General features: G+C 40.0%; 2 protein-coding genes across 4 annotated transcripts; both read right to left on the bottom strand.

Annotated features, from left to right (window-relative positions):
- Positions 1–1425: 1425 nt before the first annotated feature.
- Positions 1426–5552, bottom strand: LOC144184759 (PC-esterase domain-containing protein 1A-like). Of its 3 annotated transcripts, none has more exons than XM_077710429.1 (12): positions 5511–5552; positions 5308–5373; positions 4998–5076; positions 4736–4815; positions 4436–4668; positions 4126–4276; positions 3777–4017; positions 3652–3708; positions 2920–3054; positions 2422–2520; positions 2182–2340; positions 1426–2100 (listed from the first exon to the last, which is right to left on the bottom strand). In XM_077710429.1, the coding sequence occupies exons 2-12, from the start codon at positions 5308–5310 to the stop codon at positions 1979–1981; spliced, it is 1359 nt and encodes a 452-aa protein (XP_077566555.1). In that variant the 5' UTR covers positions 5311–5373; positions 5511–5552; the 3' UTR covers positions 1426–1978. The 3 variants fall into 3 exon arrangements, with proteins under 3 accessions (XP_077566555.1, XP_077566553.1, XP_077566554.1); XM_077710427.1 differs by having other exon boundaries at positions 2920–3057; XM_077710428.1 differs by lacking the exon at positions 5511–5552 and having other exon boundaries at positions 2920–3057; positions 5308–5504.
- A 368-nt stretch (positions 5553–5920) lies between these two features.
- Positions 5921–15376, bottom strand: LOC144213589 (protein fantom-like). The gene is made up of 31 exons (XM_077742132.1): positions 15218–15376; positions 14921–15044; positions 14786–14839; positions 14606–14723; positions 13345–13550; positions 13124–13226; positions 12922–13056; positions 12631–12736; positions 12537–12560; positions 12310–12456; positions 12171–12244; positions 11891–12093; positions 10890–10975; positions 10761–10811; positions 10525–10698; positions 10334–10451; positions 10091–10254; positions 9667–10006; positions 9403–9560; positions 9099–9331; positions 8908–9023; positions 8646–8812; positions 8527–8583; positions 8348–8454; positions 7648–7714; positions 7494–7575; positions 7335–7402; positions 7064–7253; positions 6892–6976; positions 6683–6810; positions 5921–6612 (listed from the first exon to the last, which is right to left on the bottom strand). Exons 2-31 carry the CDS (start codon positions 15006–15008, stop codon positions 6386–6388), a joined length of 3876 nt encoding a protein of 1291 aa, XP_077598258.1. The 5' UTR covers positions 15009–15044; positions 15218–15376; the 3' UTR covers positions 5921–6385.
- Between the last annotated feature and the right edge of the window lie 736 nt (positions 15377–16112).

The raw sequence follows: 16112 nt of genomic DNA on the forward strand, positions 1-16112 counted from the left end.
CAACTGGTAAAATCATGGATTGTATAAAATATTCATAAAAACCCTGTTTGTTTAATTGCAAGTTTTGTTTTGAGTTTACATGGAGTTAGTTTTCAGATTCCATTTGGTAAGCAGAATTTGACATTTAAAAAGAGGAGTAATGATGTATATTAGCATAAAAGGTCATAAGAGCCTATTTTTTTTATACATGGTTGTTATAATAATGCCCTACTCAGAAAAAACTAAAGTACGACGTGAACCTGTGATAAATGTCCATTTAATAACCTTTGATAGGCATTCTTTGCTGAATGATGTGTGAGGTGGAAAAATGTTCTGCACGTCGATGTTCATGAGGAACGTTCGGCGGGACTCACCCAGCCAAACCCCTCCAACCACCATAGCCCCATTCCCTTTGAGCCCCTTCCTGTGTGCAGCAGATTAAAGATCAACGAGGTGTGAAATGGTCGAGATGATTGCTCAGAGGCATCCACTCCATTCTCGAACCCGTCAACTCCCTAATAAAGGCGGAGATTACACTCCACACCCAATATGCTGTCAACTCAAGGAACATGCTGCCACAAAAAATGTATACTGTACTGGTATTTACCTGCCAAGTTTTCCTTTAGAGTATCTTCAATAGCACTTCATTGCAAGTGTCACTTTTTTTAAATTTTCTAAAATTATGTTTCATTTCTTTAGCCATTTTAAGACACTCAATTAAAATTGCAGATACAAAAGTGAGGAGAATGTGAAGCGAATTTGAAACAAAAATACTTGCACCACATATAGCTATAAATGGAAAATGCCAGAGTGGTCACAAAAACATCCTCAATATGACAAAAACTGTTATTCAGGCATTCACTTTTGTTCCCAGACGGGTAGCAACACTTGAAAACAACAAGCCAAATAAGTCAGGCACGGCTTGCCTAGAGGATGAGCAGCTTGTCTTATTAGCGGCCTCATCATCTAAGCCAGCTAATTCATTAGCACGAGGTCGGAACTTGCCAAGGAGTTCCTGATTGGTTAATTAGCTTTCTGTCAAGTCCCATCATAATTGTGATTAATTTAAAAATGGTCACGTGACTATTATTCAAATATTGATTCTTAGCATTAACACTGGCATACAAACCAATTAATAGAAATGTCAATTAGTTCTTATAGGCAAAAATGTGTACATTTCTAAAGTATGAATATCACTAAAAACATTATATTTGTTGTATTTAATTTTCATTCATTATCCAATCTGTTTATCCTTACAAGCCAATTGCAGGGTCATATAAATTTTAAATTATAAAATGATCCCCAATATCAAAAAGGGCAAAAAATTATATTAATTTAGAATTAAAATGAATATTATTTGAAAAAAGTAGAGTATATCCAACACCAATTAGTGTCTACATAACTAATCCCTGGAGAGAGAAAAAACTACAATTTGTAATATCAAGTATAAACTTTAATTAATCACATTCAAAATGCAATTATACATTCTTTAATGAGGAAAAGCATATCAGAAAGTGATATACTTTATTTTGAATATTGTCTAACACTATGTAGCTAAGCGATTTTAGAATTTTTAAAGTTAATTTATACTCTCCCATTGTTTGTAGTATTACTATTTTAACACATAATTGGGACTCTTGACTGAAGAATTGATTTTTTGGAACAACCAACCTTAAATGATCACAGTCAAAATATTTTTAATTTCGAGTTTAAATTACTATTTAGCACCAAATACATTACCTTTGTTTGTACAAGTTAAGAATAATAGATATGATTTGAACCTGCTTTTTTTGGGCCTCATTTTAAAAGAAGTTGTAATTGAAAACATTATTCACACAAGTAATTAATTACCTTGCTGCTTGCATGATATATTTTTAAATGTAAAAAGTATATCAACAGGTGATAGACAATATTCAAAATGAACATTTTATAAAATGAAGCAACAATTTGCACAAAAAATGCCCAAGCCCAGTAGCTTTAAGTGTGTCTCAAAAGACATTTAGTGATGCGGGCAGTGCCAGTGTTGAATATAAGGTGGGTAGGGCCAGTGTTGAGTATATGGCATGTACTTGTGTCTGGTGTGCCTTGTTCTAACCACGTGTGGGTGCATCATGGTATGACCTGCAACATGAAAATGCCAGGCTGTAGAATGGATAAACAGTGGCCTTCTAGAAGGCAGTAGCCGTATCAGGCAGAACTCACCATTTGAAAGAGGGTCATGATTGCAGACATGCGCGTGAAACACAGCATCTCTGTAGTGATTTGGTGGTGCTTTGGCAACCATGGTTCCATGCCAGGGAAGATTAGGGTTCATTTCTGTTCTTACTGTCCTAACCACGAGTGGGTGCATCATGGTATGACCTGCAATATGAAGATACCAAGCTGTAGAATGGATGCACAGTTGCCGCCCAGCAGACAGTAGCTGTATTAGGCAGAATTTACCATTTGAATGAGGGTCATGATTACAGACATGCGCGTGAAACGCAACATCTCTGTAGTGATTTCCATGCCAGGGAAGATTAGGGTTCATTTCTGGTCTTACTGTGGAATACAAGAGAATAAAAAAATGTGAGGTCGCAATATTTATAGGGCGAGACTTCATTACCGGCTAAGGAGAGGCACATTTCAGTAAGATTTGAAGGGGAGTTAATGACTTGAGTAACTTGCAATGGTACCAAGAAATTTAGACTCCCAAATTAGCACAATTTAGCTGTTATTAACTGCTGTTTGGAAACTGGCAACATAAGGATAAAGAGGGAAGATATGTCTGATAGCAATGGCAGTAATGTGGAGAACACAGAATTAGGGCACCTGTAAGCATTTATGATTCCATAATCACTTGATTGGTATCTTTAAGCTGATAGGACTTTTGTTAATTCTACTGCTAAATATGTAAACACACAGACTGTCATCTATTGGAGGAACTTATGCAAAATATACCATTCCAAAGTGGGTAAGGATTTATCCCAGGAGTCTGGAAAGCAGCATCCCTTTGCCAATGTTGTGGCTCTGCATCAGCTTCCATGTTTAATATGTTGTTAAAGGAAGGAGACAAGATGATTCTTTTAGGCATCACTGCTGAACACAAGAGGAATAAAATCAAGCATGTTATTATTTCAACCATATTTTTCCAATTTTTAAATCATTGTAGGCGGCCTGGCGGCTGAGTGGTTAGCGCGTCGGCCTCACAGTGGGGGACCTGGGTTCAAATCCAGGTCAGTCCACTTGTGTGGAGTTTCCGTGTTCTCCCCTGGCCTGTGTGGGTTTTCTCTGGGTACTCCACTTTCCTCCCATATTCCAAAGACAGGCATGGTAAACTGATTGCATACTCTAGGTTGTCAATAGGTACGAGTGTGAGCATGAATGGTTGTTTGTCTCATTGCGCCCTGCGATTGGCTCGCCACCGATTCGGGGTGTGCCCTGCCTCTGTCCCAAAGTCAGCTGGGATAGCCTCCAGCACCCCCAGCGACCCTAGTGAGGATAAAGTTCAGAAAATAAGAGGAGATGAGATGAATTCATTGTCTATTCCAATTCAAGCTGAGTTTGGGTGAGTACAAAAGTACATTAACAGTACAAAACCCCCCAAAATGATTATTTTTATGAGTCATCATAGAGTTTTCATTACTCATACTCAAATGAAATATTGATCACACTTCTAAACGTTCCTCTTACCAGCTTGACTGGGATCTCTCTCCGGGGTTGGTGGTGGATGTGCCACAGTTATATTTTCTAGAAGAACAAAGCAGAGTGAGTAAACATGAATAAAAGCAACCATATTGGCGATGTGTCTTCATCACCGCAAGCAGCAAGTGGCAGCTCCACGCCCCAGGCGTCTGCCACATGCAGAGACAGCAGCGTGCTTATCCGGCGGTGAGCTAGAGCGTTCCAGTGGACGCCGTCTTTGGCGCGATGCTTCAGGGAGAAGCGAAAGTGGAAGTGGAGGTCCAGCACGTCCAAATTGTAAGCGGCTGCAAGGGTTCCGCTGTAGAAATTGGCTTCGATTACGTCGTGACGAAGATGGGGAGCCTTGTGAGAGATCTGTTGGAACAGAGTGACAACAACACTGAAAAAAACTCAAGGAACACACTGTTTAAAAAATATATATATGTATAAATAATTTAATACATTATGAGGACTATGCTATACCTCAGGAACCAGGAATCCCCCCTTGATTCTCTCTCCTAAGGGCATGGTGATGTTCCATATGACTAAGCTTTCTTCTGGAAGAATCCCTTTGAGTTCCTCAAAGAATGTAATAAGGTTTTCCCTGTATGTGTTCAGCCATTTGTAATCGTACCTACAAGGAAGTGAAGCTAATGCTTAAGATTCCTCAATAGTTGTGAAATAATTGCAAAGAGGGGCAAGAGGACCATTTACATGATTGATAAGTCATTCAACTACAAGTGATTGCATCATTTTTTTTTTCATTTTTGTGAACATATGATACACAACTTACCTTGAAATGTCCCACACACATGAGTTGACTATGACTAAATCTGGTTTCAACCCATGTCGGAGTTGCTCCAGGATAGTTTTCATATAGTCAGAGTATATACGCGTCACAAAATAGAAGCGGACCAGGTGATGGTCAGACTGGTATTGCCGGACCTCGCGGTAATTTGTTCCATTGTGCATTGGGCTTAAGCAACCTCCTTCCACTAGATGGTCCATTTCAAAGCTCATCTCACCCTACAGAAAGACTCATGTAAGTAATGAACTGTAACTAGTACACCACTTATAATTCATCGTCACTTACCCTTGTTCTAAGCTGTCCTATACGAAGGTATCTATCATACTGTAAGAGCAGGACAAGGTCTTTGTAGACGGACCTCTGGACTGATGATATAGAGAGTATATATGTATTAAATAGGACAATTAAATAGGACAATAAGGTACAATATATAATAGTAGTCATCAAGTAGGCCTCTCGGCTTTTTCAGGGTTTTTTTTTATAATCAGATATCAACTCATTTTCACAGAAGATGGAAAATTTGTAAAAACATTTGTAGAATACTTACTAGAGTCTCCCAGAACCACGATGAATTTGTTGTGAAACAGTTGGCTGGCGTGCAGATGGCTCACACTATTAATTTTATCCTACTCATAAAATACAAATATATATAATTTGAAAGGGGAAAAAACACTGTCTCTCAATAACTTAATTCTAACATCAATGCGTAAGCGGATCATTAGCGGGGACAAAACTTGCAGAATGGACCGTCAATAGTTAATGGAAGATTGTACCGTCAATAGTTAATGGAAGATTGTACCGTCAATAGTTAATGGAAGATTGTACCGTTAACTTGCTATTAGACAATGCATACGTACCATTGTTTAAGAGAAAAGCGAACTTCAGCGTCATTCAAAGTTTTCTGTTAGTCTATTTGCCTTTAGCTGCAATTCATAAAATAAGGATTTGTTGTGTTATCACCGCAAAAGTGGGCTTGATTAATCTGAGAATGTCAATTCTGCAGCACTGAAACTCCAATGTAGCTCATCTTGATAATTCAAAAATCAACGCCACAGGTTACCTGATTGGCTGAGAGGCGTTCATGGGTCACTGGGAAAAGATATCATCCACGCTCACACTCATACCAAGGGACAATTTATAGTGTCCAATCAGCCTATCATGCATGTTTTTGGAATGTGGGAGGAAACCGCAGTACCCGGAGGAAACCCACCCAGGCCCGGGGAGAGCATGCAAACTCCACACAGGTGGACCAACCTGGATTTGAATCCAGGTCCCCCACTGTGAGGCAGACACGCTAACCACTTAACCACCGGGCCGCCCCATAAAATATTATTAAAATATTAGGTGAAAAATTATTAGACAGCTAACGCCGTCATTTGCAGCCCATGGGTTAAGTACTCGCTTATACTGAGCACAATAACTCAATGCCAATAAATCTATTTAATATATAAAAACCAGTTATAATTTAAACCAATATTGTTGAACATTTTATAACATTTCATATATATTCATTTATAATTCTTAACTATACCACATTTAACAACAGGAGCAATTTGCTTTTAGTTCATTACCCTTATATAAAAGGTAACAATAAAATAACGTTAAAATGTGGGCTTTTCAATAACATGTCCACTGGCCTGAAGGAGTCTTTGACCACATTTATCTATAAATTATTATCCTCCAAGAATTTCCCCCTTTATAATTAGAGACAGGTGCTAAAACACTCATTTCAGAAACAAATCTGTGCACCACCACAGCATTTCTAGCTACTACTTATTTCCAACGGCCATCTATAGAATGACTTCAAAGTGTTAAAATAAGATAAACTAATGCAAATACAACAAGAGGACAGATACACACAGCATCCCTATGCAGGACAAGGTCATAGGCCTGGTTGTTAGTCAACCATTTTTTTAGGTTTAATTTTAATCCCATTTATGTTTGTTCCTCCTCCTCCTCCTCCTCCTCCTCTTCTTCTCCTTCTTCTTCTTCTCCTTCTTCTTCTTCTCCTTCCTCATGTTCTTCTTCCTCCTTGTCGTCATTGTCATCTTCAGTATCATCAATGTGGTGAAACTCCTTATAAATACCGCTCAGAGTTTTTGCAGCCTCCAGTGACACTTTCAGGAATCCAATCACCTCCTGATCTTCGTCCACACGCACAACTAAACAAAACAAGCAAGAAAATGTTCACTTGAGCACTTCGACAGCTAGAACCGTTGAAAAAACACCTACTGTCAATTTGCCGTTCAAAGACATCATTTCCCGTCTGTAGCAGCTCCTGCAGATCCAGAGAAGCATATCCAACATCCGCGCATTCTTCCGAGTCATCCATTGGCTCGCTGACAATTGTAAACTTCAACCTGAATGAAGATATAGAATGATAGAATAAAGCTACAGGAAGGAAATAAACAATGCTTTTTAGATTATATAGGAGACTTTACCAGCGCTTGTTGGGGTCATTGCTCTCCAACATGGCGTACAGATACTGTCTGAGTGGAGCTGACAGCGAACCATCCACGTAGATGACTTGTATGACAAGGGAAAGGCATGACCGTTCAGCAAAAAAAGCAAACTTTTAAACCATGCCCCCTCTTGATTCTTCTCTGCTCTCACCTCGAGTGAAGTTGTAGTGAATCTCTTCACCCTTGGTGGGCTTACGGAGGGACATGGGCGTTTCGGTAGTTTCCATGGGGACGCCGAGCAGACGATATTCCACGTATACACGTTGAACCGAGTCATCCATGGCCACACAAGAGGAGGGTTCGAACGTCAAGGATAGGATCTCCACCCGAAGTTTATTGCCCTGGGCATTGTTTACAAATGAAGGAGAGAAATGGGATTTACCATACGGTGCTTTTGACATGTAGACATAAAATCGATGTACCATTTTTGTCCTTCGTTTGGATGGGATGATGAGGAAGTCGCTTGTTGAAGTATCTGAAGACTCTGAGCCTTTTTCATAGTAAATGAAAAAATTAAATATGTATTATTATCCCTAGTTGTTTCAATGAAATGAAAGACCGATCGATAAAATAAGTTTTACCACTTTTGCGTCCATTCTCTTTTTTCTCTTGCTCCATCTCTTCTACATCATCCACCGACATCACATCCACAGAAGGAATGCTCTAAAAAAAATCACAAAACAATGTATATCATTTCTTAGATTATCATTTGAGAGATTTTTCAAGGATTCTTACAAGAATACCAGCCTCAGTAGCGGAGCTTTTTCTCGGGGATGACTCTCTGCAGGAGGTTTCTGAAGATCTACAGAAATCAATGTAAGGTAGGAGTTGTGTTTTGTTGAAATGTCTATCTCAGTGTTTCCCTACCGTTTTTGAGCTGCAGGACACTTTTTGCATTGAAAAAAATCACAAGGCAAACCACCATCTGAAAATCTTATCATTCTATGTCACATATTGTAACGATTTAAAGTCGTTCTCATCAATATTCTATCAACGGGAATCAAATAAACCCCCAAAATTATTCCAAGATCTAATTTTTCACACCAATCTAATGTCATCAAAAGTTGATGTCTGCGAAAAACTTCCAGTTCGAGTGATGTAAAAATAAGTAGTGTACTATTTTTAATCTCATAATTTTATGACATTTTCTCCAAATATTACTTAAATTTCCTAATATTATGCATAATATTATACTATATAAAAATAATTAACGAAATGACTGTTTTATGATTTGAATCTTTTCATAGTACATATAATCTACGATTTAATGATCATCTTTCTACTTCAACCTCGTAATTGTTCAATTTGAATCTTGTAATATTACAATTTCTCTCTCGCAATATTACAATATATGACTACCTGCACATAGTGGTTGGGAAACACTGTTCTATACAATGTATTTATCCCATGTTTATTTCCTATAGCCTTTACTCACTTTGTTGGTGACTCAGTAGACCTAATTCGGGGTCCCTTGTTATAAAAACCAGCTGACCTCTCGTTGGAACTTTTGGTCTTGGCTGTTTTCGTGTAGTGGGATGTCGGCTATAAAAAGAGGATTCAGAAGTGAGCATTATTCTGATAGCGTAGCATAATTATGTGCTTCTAAAACCTCACGCCAGTGTTTGCTTTCTTCTGTCTCTGTTTGGGCTCTCCTGGCACAAGTTGTTGTGGCTAGTGGATAATAAAGTATGTGAAGAGACACGCCGATTGGTTAATGCCAATGTGGCAAATACCTTGACTCTCGGCTTTGCTATGGGCCTCTGTGACACTTTTGCTTCATCTCGCCTCCTCTCTCTGCTTCCCATTGCATCTGCCAGTGGTTGAAACGGGTATTTCCATTTAATCAGCACTCTTATCGTCCCCCGTGGCCCTCCGGCTGGATCGCGCAGTACATAGTCGCCTAGAGAGGTAGAAATTTATTGACCCCAAAAGCAGTGTAATTATAATAAAGAAAAGTATCATTTGGTTTCTGCCAAATTGTAGTCTTTCCAGCACCTGTGATGTCCTTCCCCGTCGCCAATGCTCTCAGTGGAATGGGTGTTTTAGCCAAGTAGGCTGGTGGGATTTGATCGTCGCTATCGTCGAACACGTACACCCAAAGACTGCTTGACCTGAACAAGTGAATGTATATTTTTAGCCATTGCCAAAAGCCACCTTTTCTCAGAAATGTTGTTTTCCCTGCATACCGCAGATAACGCAACACATCTGAAGTGACTGCCAATGGATAATTGGCAGTGTCATGGAATACCGGGTCCGTTCCCCGGACAGTTTTGGACACGTGCGGCTGCAAATCGTAGAGTCTGTAGGTCAGGTATGCATCTGGAAGTAACCCGGGCCATCGCCCGCTGAGGCCTTCGCAGTGCTCCAGTAACAGAAGCACCTCATTGGGCACTCCACTGCCATAGTCGTACAATTCCCGCTGCGGGTAAAAAACTGACAAATCAGAGACGGGTGGGTGTCATATTGTCAAAGTGAAAAGATCATATTTACCGTGTGGTTCCCTTCGTGCCAGCCCAGAGAGAAGTGAGTCGGCATCATCTTGGTTGCTGTAATTGCTTGGCTATCTCTCGCCATGTGCTCTTTGGGCTCAGCAGGTGGGAACAAGCGCACACAGAAATCCACAACGCCAACAATTTGCCCTTCAGAGCCTTGAAAAGAGACGGAAGTGTACAAATGTAAACTTTTGGGTATTCACAGGACGTAATGGGTCACTTTTTTAAAGCTCTGTCTCCTCAGATAATACCAATCCTGCACCTGTGATGTTGACAGAGTCATTTGTGCGTTCTCCTATCCTGTCCATGGCACCTACGAGGGACAAGTGGCCTCTTCCGTGGGTCACAAAACGGACACCCCCCAACGCCTGGTGGAGCTCTACTCTTATCCTTGAACCTTGGACCCGAAGCCTGGCTAAATCGTGGACTGACAAAGCGTAATGGGAGTTGAAGTCATACTTGGGTTGGCTTCCCGCAACCAGAGGCGTGGAATGAACTTCAAAGTCTAAAAGGCTGTAAGTACAGAAGGTCACTATGTCCTCCTCCTTGGCTCCTTGAAAATTGCCCATAATCTCAAGGCCACCTGGGGTAAAGGTGGCAGCCTAAAGTGAAAAAAAAGCAAATTCTGAACTCAAGATACATAACTCACGGCTTCCACTTAAACATTAATCCATGGATTATTTTACCTTAATGTGAAGTTCCAAGAGGGATTCACCAAGCCTCAGTGGAGCACACGAAATGTCATCTTCAAAGGCCTGGACTACTTCCTGGTCTCCTGCTGGCCACGTGTACTGTACTGGCATGGTCCTTTTGTGGTTCTTGGTACGATAAGCAAACGCCTTCAATTGGGCTTGATGACAGAAAATAGGAGCGTTAAAATCAATTTTCCATGAATGTAAAGCTTAAGCATGACATTTAATGGTTCCTACCTTGTAAAGCGTTGATCTGGAGCGCTCTTTTGGATATAATTCTGTCTTTCTCTTCCAGTGACATCCTGACCTCTTTCCGTTCTAGTTCCACTCTTTTTTTGACAGTGTCCAACTCTCCCTTTGAGTAGAAATACATTTGGTTTAAAGGGAGAAACCATAGAGACTTTGTGAGATAGAGGTCGTGAAGGCACCTGAAGGTCTTTACTGATGTGGTGCTCCAGCAAAAGAAGTCTCCTGGTCTTCTGCAACTCCAACAAGGTCTCAGCATGCGATGCCTGGATATTTGCCAGCGTGGGGTCCACATTCCCGCCATCAGGCCCAATGAAACGTAAACCCTCCCTGTTCTCCTGCTGCATTCGGAACGCCTTAAAGTAGAAAAGTATCAGTAAAGATCCTACGTTGAAGGAATAGAGATTTTCTTACGCACCTTAATTTGTATGAGTGTTTCACTGAGTTCTTCATCGGTCAAGTCAAACTCCTTAACAGTGAGACAAAGAGCCAATGTATTGTTTTCAAAGAGGCAACACAATGTGTCAGTGTTGTGTTGTGTATTAACCTTAGTGACAGAATCCAGTCTGGTCTGCAGGCCTGATATCTGTCCTTTGTACTGGAGAACCTCTTCTTCCAGGTGGTGTAGTTTGGCTTAACAAAGAAATAATATATTAAACCCTTATAGGGCACCTATTTAGCTCATTAAATCTGCCATCGACAGCCGAAGACATCGAATACTTTTTGGACATTTAGCACCGTCAGTGGCATTGAAAGATGGGATTTCACTGCCAGTCCTCAGATTCTATCATTTTAACGGCATCCATTTAGTTAAATGCGATGAAATTAAATCAATCAATCAATTAGTATTAGAGTGCCATCGGAGTCAATCATTATTTGGATGATTTTATATCGGGATTTGATTATTTTAATTTGATTAATTTAGTTTTTATTCACATTTATTCATTCATTGACATAGTATGGGTACTGAAGATATTCTGAAACCAGTCACATGCAATTGTATTTATGTACACACAAAATAACAACAACAAAAATACTGTTAATTTAAAAAAAACCTTCATAATTTAGACCTGGCATTCACATACATTGTCTTCACATTTTGAGTCAAGTAACACAAAATGTGTGGCATATAAAGTTAACATACGTGCGCGCCAGATCTTAATGGGGTTAATTTAATACTTTTTGTAATGACCAAACACAAGTCCCCTCCACCAGAAAGAATTAGTACATTGGGTTTATTTATTTATTTGTTTTCTGAACCGCTTTAGCCTCACTAGAGTGGCAGGGGGTGCTGGAGCCCATCCCAACTGACTCCGGGCCAGAGGCAGGGCACACCCTGAATGTTATTGGGGAATGTGGGAGGAAACCGAAGTTCCTGGAAAAAAACTACGCAGGCCCAGGGAGAACATGCAAACTCCACATAGGTGAGACGTGACCTAGATTTGAACCCAGAACCCCAGACCTGTGAAACCGACATGCTAACCACTCGCTCCACCGGGCCATGTCAGGTTTATTAATAAGGAGAAAATCTGTAACAGCTCACTTTACCATTGTGATGATCCTCCAGCATCTTCTTCTCTATTATGAGCATCTCCATCTCTGCTTGTAGTCTGCTTTTCTCCTCTCTCTCAGTTTGCAGCATTCTGGCCAGATCGTGGCTCTCCTCCTCGCAGACATCCTTCTCCGGATCCTCTTCCACGTCCTTGTGTTCTTCGATGTGGTTGTCACAGTGTTGGAAATTGGACAAAGTACTAGGATAGAGGAAGAAATACACTAGTAATGCAGATGAAGCATTATCAAGTGTGTTGAATATATTTTAATGTCTTACCTTTCAAGCAGGGTGTCGTAGTTTTCTTTTATCCGATCCCTCTCTCCCTCCAGCTCTTTTATGTGCTCTTGTAACTATAAGGGTGTAAAAGCCTCGTTATTGAATAGCTTTTCTAGTGAAATACTGGGTAACTCCAGACCTCGTCCAGGTTTTGTAATGGCAGGTTGGCGGTCGTATTCTGAGTCTCCAGTTTAAGTGCTCTGTCCCTTTCCTGCTTCAACTGATCACTCAGTTCTTCCACTTTCTCCAGAAGAAGTGTCTGACTTTCCCTCAGGGGCCTCTGACTCTGGAACACACACAAAAAAGACAGCAAATGTTTAAATTACAAATGTTAGGGTGATGCATTAATCAAGTGTATTCATTTACCTCCTCTAGCTGGTTCTCATAGGCCTGAAAAGAGAAAAAGTGCAAATTGTTTGTATTATTACATGTTCTAACGTCCTCGGCCATTTTATCGGACCTGTTGTAGATCAGCAAACTTCTCCTGTGTGACCCTCAGACTGGCGCTCTTCTCCGATAGCTGCTTTTGTAGACTAATGGCATCCACATTTTCTCTTATGTGTGTCCTAGTGAGATAAATAAATGCCATTTTTTGCTATCCAATTTGTTGGAGATCTTCAATAACGCAGGTCAGGGAGGTCGGCTAAGGTTCAATACTAAATTATAAGTTTGCTTCCATAAACTTCACAGCTAAATGTGTAGACCTGACCTTTGTAAATTCTTAATATCAGCATGGTACAGCAGTCATCACCTGTGCCTTTCCGCCTGTTGCCTTTTAATCTCTCTAACAGTTCCCTCCATCTCTCTCTCTTTATCTCGGAGTGTGTCCCGTAGGCTCTGAGCGGTCAACTCGAGCTCCATCACCCTCATCTGCTCGCCCGCACTGCTAGGGGAAGGCCAGATGAGCCAAAGATGAATAGAAATGAATGGGTCTTATGATCCTTCTCACTCACAATTTGTCCGTGACTCCTTTGGTGTCCTCCATTGTGGGACAGTAGCGGGGTGGTGCTGTGTGGGTCGCTCTTCGGGCTCCCCCATCTACGTCTGTACTTTTACCTTAATAGGAGGAGATAAAAAGGCAGTAGAGTCAAAAAAAGTGAGATTGTCTTAACATATTTACATTGTATTAAACCATGTGACCCATTGGGTCAATCAAGGATAATGAAGAGTGTACCTTTGCTGAACTTATAAGGAGTGCGAGCCCCCAGGTCCAAAATTTGTTGCTTGGCCAAGCTGAGTTTGTTGTGTAAAGCTGCTTTCTGGCTCTCCAGCGTGGCCACACGGGTTTCCAGCTCCTGTAGTGTGTCCTCCATGTCCTTTTCCTTGGCACTGCTGGAACTGGGGTAAGTCTGACGCAGACGTATAAGTCTGGTGGACATCCTTTATGAAAAAATGCAGAGATGTTTTTTTTCCATATATCAATGGAAACAATATATTCTTTGGAGGTTTTCAACACATTAACATCTTTCCGGGACAGTTGTCACCGCAATAAACAGCTATTAAAAAGTTGTCACTGAGGAACTTTAACCATCTAAAGGCAAAGTGGGCACATTTGGACCTTGAAAAATAACTATTAGCAATGTTATGTATTTAGTAATATTTAATTCATTCATTTTCGGAGCCATCTATCCTTACGATGGTCGCGCGGGGGGGTTGGGGGGAGCCTATCCATGCTAACTAGGGCATTAGGTGAGGTACACCCTGAATTGTTTGCTAGCCAATCACAGGGAACAATGAGACAGAAAAAAACTCCATGCTGAGACATAGGAGCAATTTAGAGTGTTAAACCAGGCTATTACAAATGTTTCTGGGAAATGGGAGGAAAACAGGCCCGGCTAGACCATGAAAAACTCAAACCAGGGATTGGACCATTGATCTAAAAACTATAAAATGGATGTGCTCACCGCTATTCCACCGTGCTGTCCTGATTATTCGAATTTCTCTATGTTATTGGTATATAACTTTAAATGCATGTAAAAATTGTTGCAATGTTAATAAAAGCTAAATTAAGGAATTCAAAATGAATAAAAACATAAATATAGCCCCTAACACTTCCTCCAATGTATTGTACTCAGTAAACGCTCATATTTCAGCACCATGGACAGTGTCAGACGTCCACTCTTTTAACTACAAAACTAAATTCTCCCCTATTAGTCTAAAGGATTGGATATCTAGAATTGCTAATGGCAGCTAATGAGTTAAATGACAGAGGAAGTAAAAACAATCATAATTCCTGCATGAAAAGTTAATGTAAAAAACTTTGAAGATAATTCATCAGCTACTTTTCCTGCTGTTGTTCACAATTTCCCAGTTAAATAATGCAAAGAACTCAGAAAAATGTATAAAAAAAACAATTAGATTGGACAATTAAATTGAAGACTCATTATTTGGTGCTTTTTGATTACAAAAAAAGATGAGATGTGATTTTTGATCACCTGCGCATCTTCTGTTCTTGTGCTCGTGAGTGCTTTCTCAGAACGACATTCTCTTCTTGCACGTGGAGGCAAAGATCTTCCAGGTGCTCCCTGGGGATGCGAAATACCCTCTGTGGATCTGACAAGAATGTGCGTTAAAATATTATTTTTTAAATCAACAACAACAAGAAGTGGTCTCACCTTTTGTAATCATAATGTGATGCTTTTTCCATGGCCTCACTTCACTTAGGGCAGCTGTTCAAACAAGACTAAGACCTGTTAATATCTGCTGCAGTAATGGCATTTTTTCTTACCTCGGTTAACCTCAAAACAAACCTGGAAGAGTGGGCATAAGTCCACATCTCATGAGACCCACATCTCGGACTGGGAGATCCCCTGCAGTTTCATCCACCATTGGCGACATCACATCAGTGATACCCAATCAGCCAGTTTAAAGAAGCTTAATGGGGTATTAAAAGACAAAAATACACAGTAAAGTCAAGTAGAATAAATACAATCCATAACTAAATGCTAATAGATGCAGTGTTTGTGTCATGGAATTCAATTAAATGTGAAACACTCTTCTTAATCTCCAAAAAAAAAAAAAACAAAGTGGATATGTGGGAAACTCACCCAACTTTGTGAACAATTCCAAGATGATTTTCCTCTTCTGTTTTATTCTGACGACGTTAGCATATTACGTTTGGACCATGTGCGTTTTTAATCCATCTTCATCTTGCTCTCATTGGCTCAGAGGAAACCTGGAGACCACCTCATCGGTCCATCTGCTTCTCAGGGTAATCCTGCCTGCCTCTACGCTAATCTGATTACATTTCTGTGCTCTCGGATCAGTTTAGTGGCAGCCAGGGGATGCATTTTTTCAAGTTGTGCTGGTCTTGGGTCTGTGTTCAAGGTGAGTTTCTTGCAAGAGTTTCAATAAAGCAAACACAGGAAATGGCCACATAGAAAAGGAGGCTGAAATGGTTTAGACTAAAAATCATAATGAAAAATACACACCAAAATAACATTCAGTGATAATCATTGTAAACAACATTATATTGTATTTTCTGGATATAAATTGCGTGGCGTGCGACTAATACCAAAAAAAGTGTAATGTATATTTCTCTCTCTGAACACTAAAAGGCAGTTTTTATTTTAAAGGCCACAGTTATCTAAATAACAAAAAAAAATACCATTTAACCTGTTTTTCATCATTTTACTTCTTACTTTAACATGTTAGTTCTTAGTTTCTCATCAAAGAAATATTGCCCTTTTCATTTTACAATATCATTTTTTTGTTGTTGAAAGCATTGGTTGCACAAACGGCCAACAAAGGACTGTTAGTATTTAAAAAAGTGAATTAAAATCAATTACTAGCTTGCTTTTTTTTAATTGTTTTGAAGAGAAAAGGCTTCAGCACCCCCTGCGACCCTTGTGAGGTTAAGCAGTTCAGAAAATGAATGAATAAATATACTTACCAGTCGGAAACTTGTGACAATTGTTAACATGGTGCACCACCAAAGTGACA

This window comes from Stigmatopora nigra, chromosome 2 (assembly GCF_051989575.1).
Source record: "Stigmatopora nigra isolate UIUO_SnigA chromosome 2, RoL_Snig_1.1, whole genome shotgun sequence".
Lineage (NCBI taxonomy): Eukaryota > Metazoa > Chordata > Actinopteri > Syngnathiformes > Syngnathidae > Stigmatopora > Stigmatopora nigra.

Excerpts from the sequence above, each read along its gene's own strand:
- LOC144213589 (XM_077742132.1), bottom strand. The coding sequence starts at position 15,008 with ATGTCGCCAATGGTGGATGAAACTGCAGGGGATCTCCCAGTCCGAGAT. Across the intron at positions 14,840-14,920 it reads ACTTATGCCCACTCTTCCAG|CTGCCCTAAGTGAAGTGAGG; the intron begins GTTTGTTTTGAG and ends TTGTTTGAACAG. Across the intron at positions 12,561-12,630 it reads AGTTTGCTGATCTACAACAG|GCCTATGAGAACCAGCTAGA; the intron begins GTCCGATAAAAT and ends TTCTCTTTTCAG.
- LOC144184759 (XM_077710427.1), bottom strand. Across the intron at positions 4,816-4,997 it reads CGTGGTTCTGGGAGACTCTA|TCCAGAGGTCCGTCTACAAA; the intron begins GTAAGTATTCTA and ends CTATATCATCAG. Across the intron at positions 4,669-4,735 it reads TAGGACAGCTTAGAACAAGG|GGTGAGATGAGCTTTGAAAT; the intron begins GTAAGTGACGAT and ends GTCTTTCTGTAG.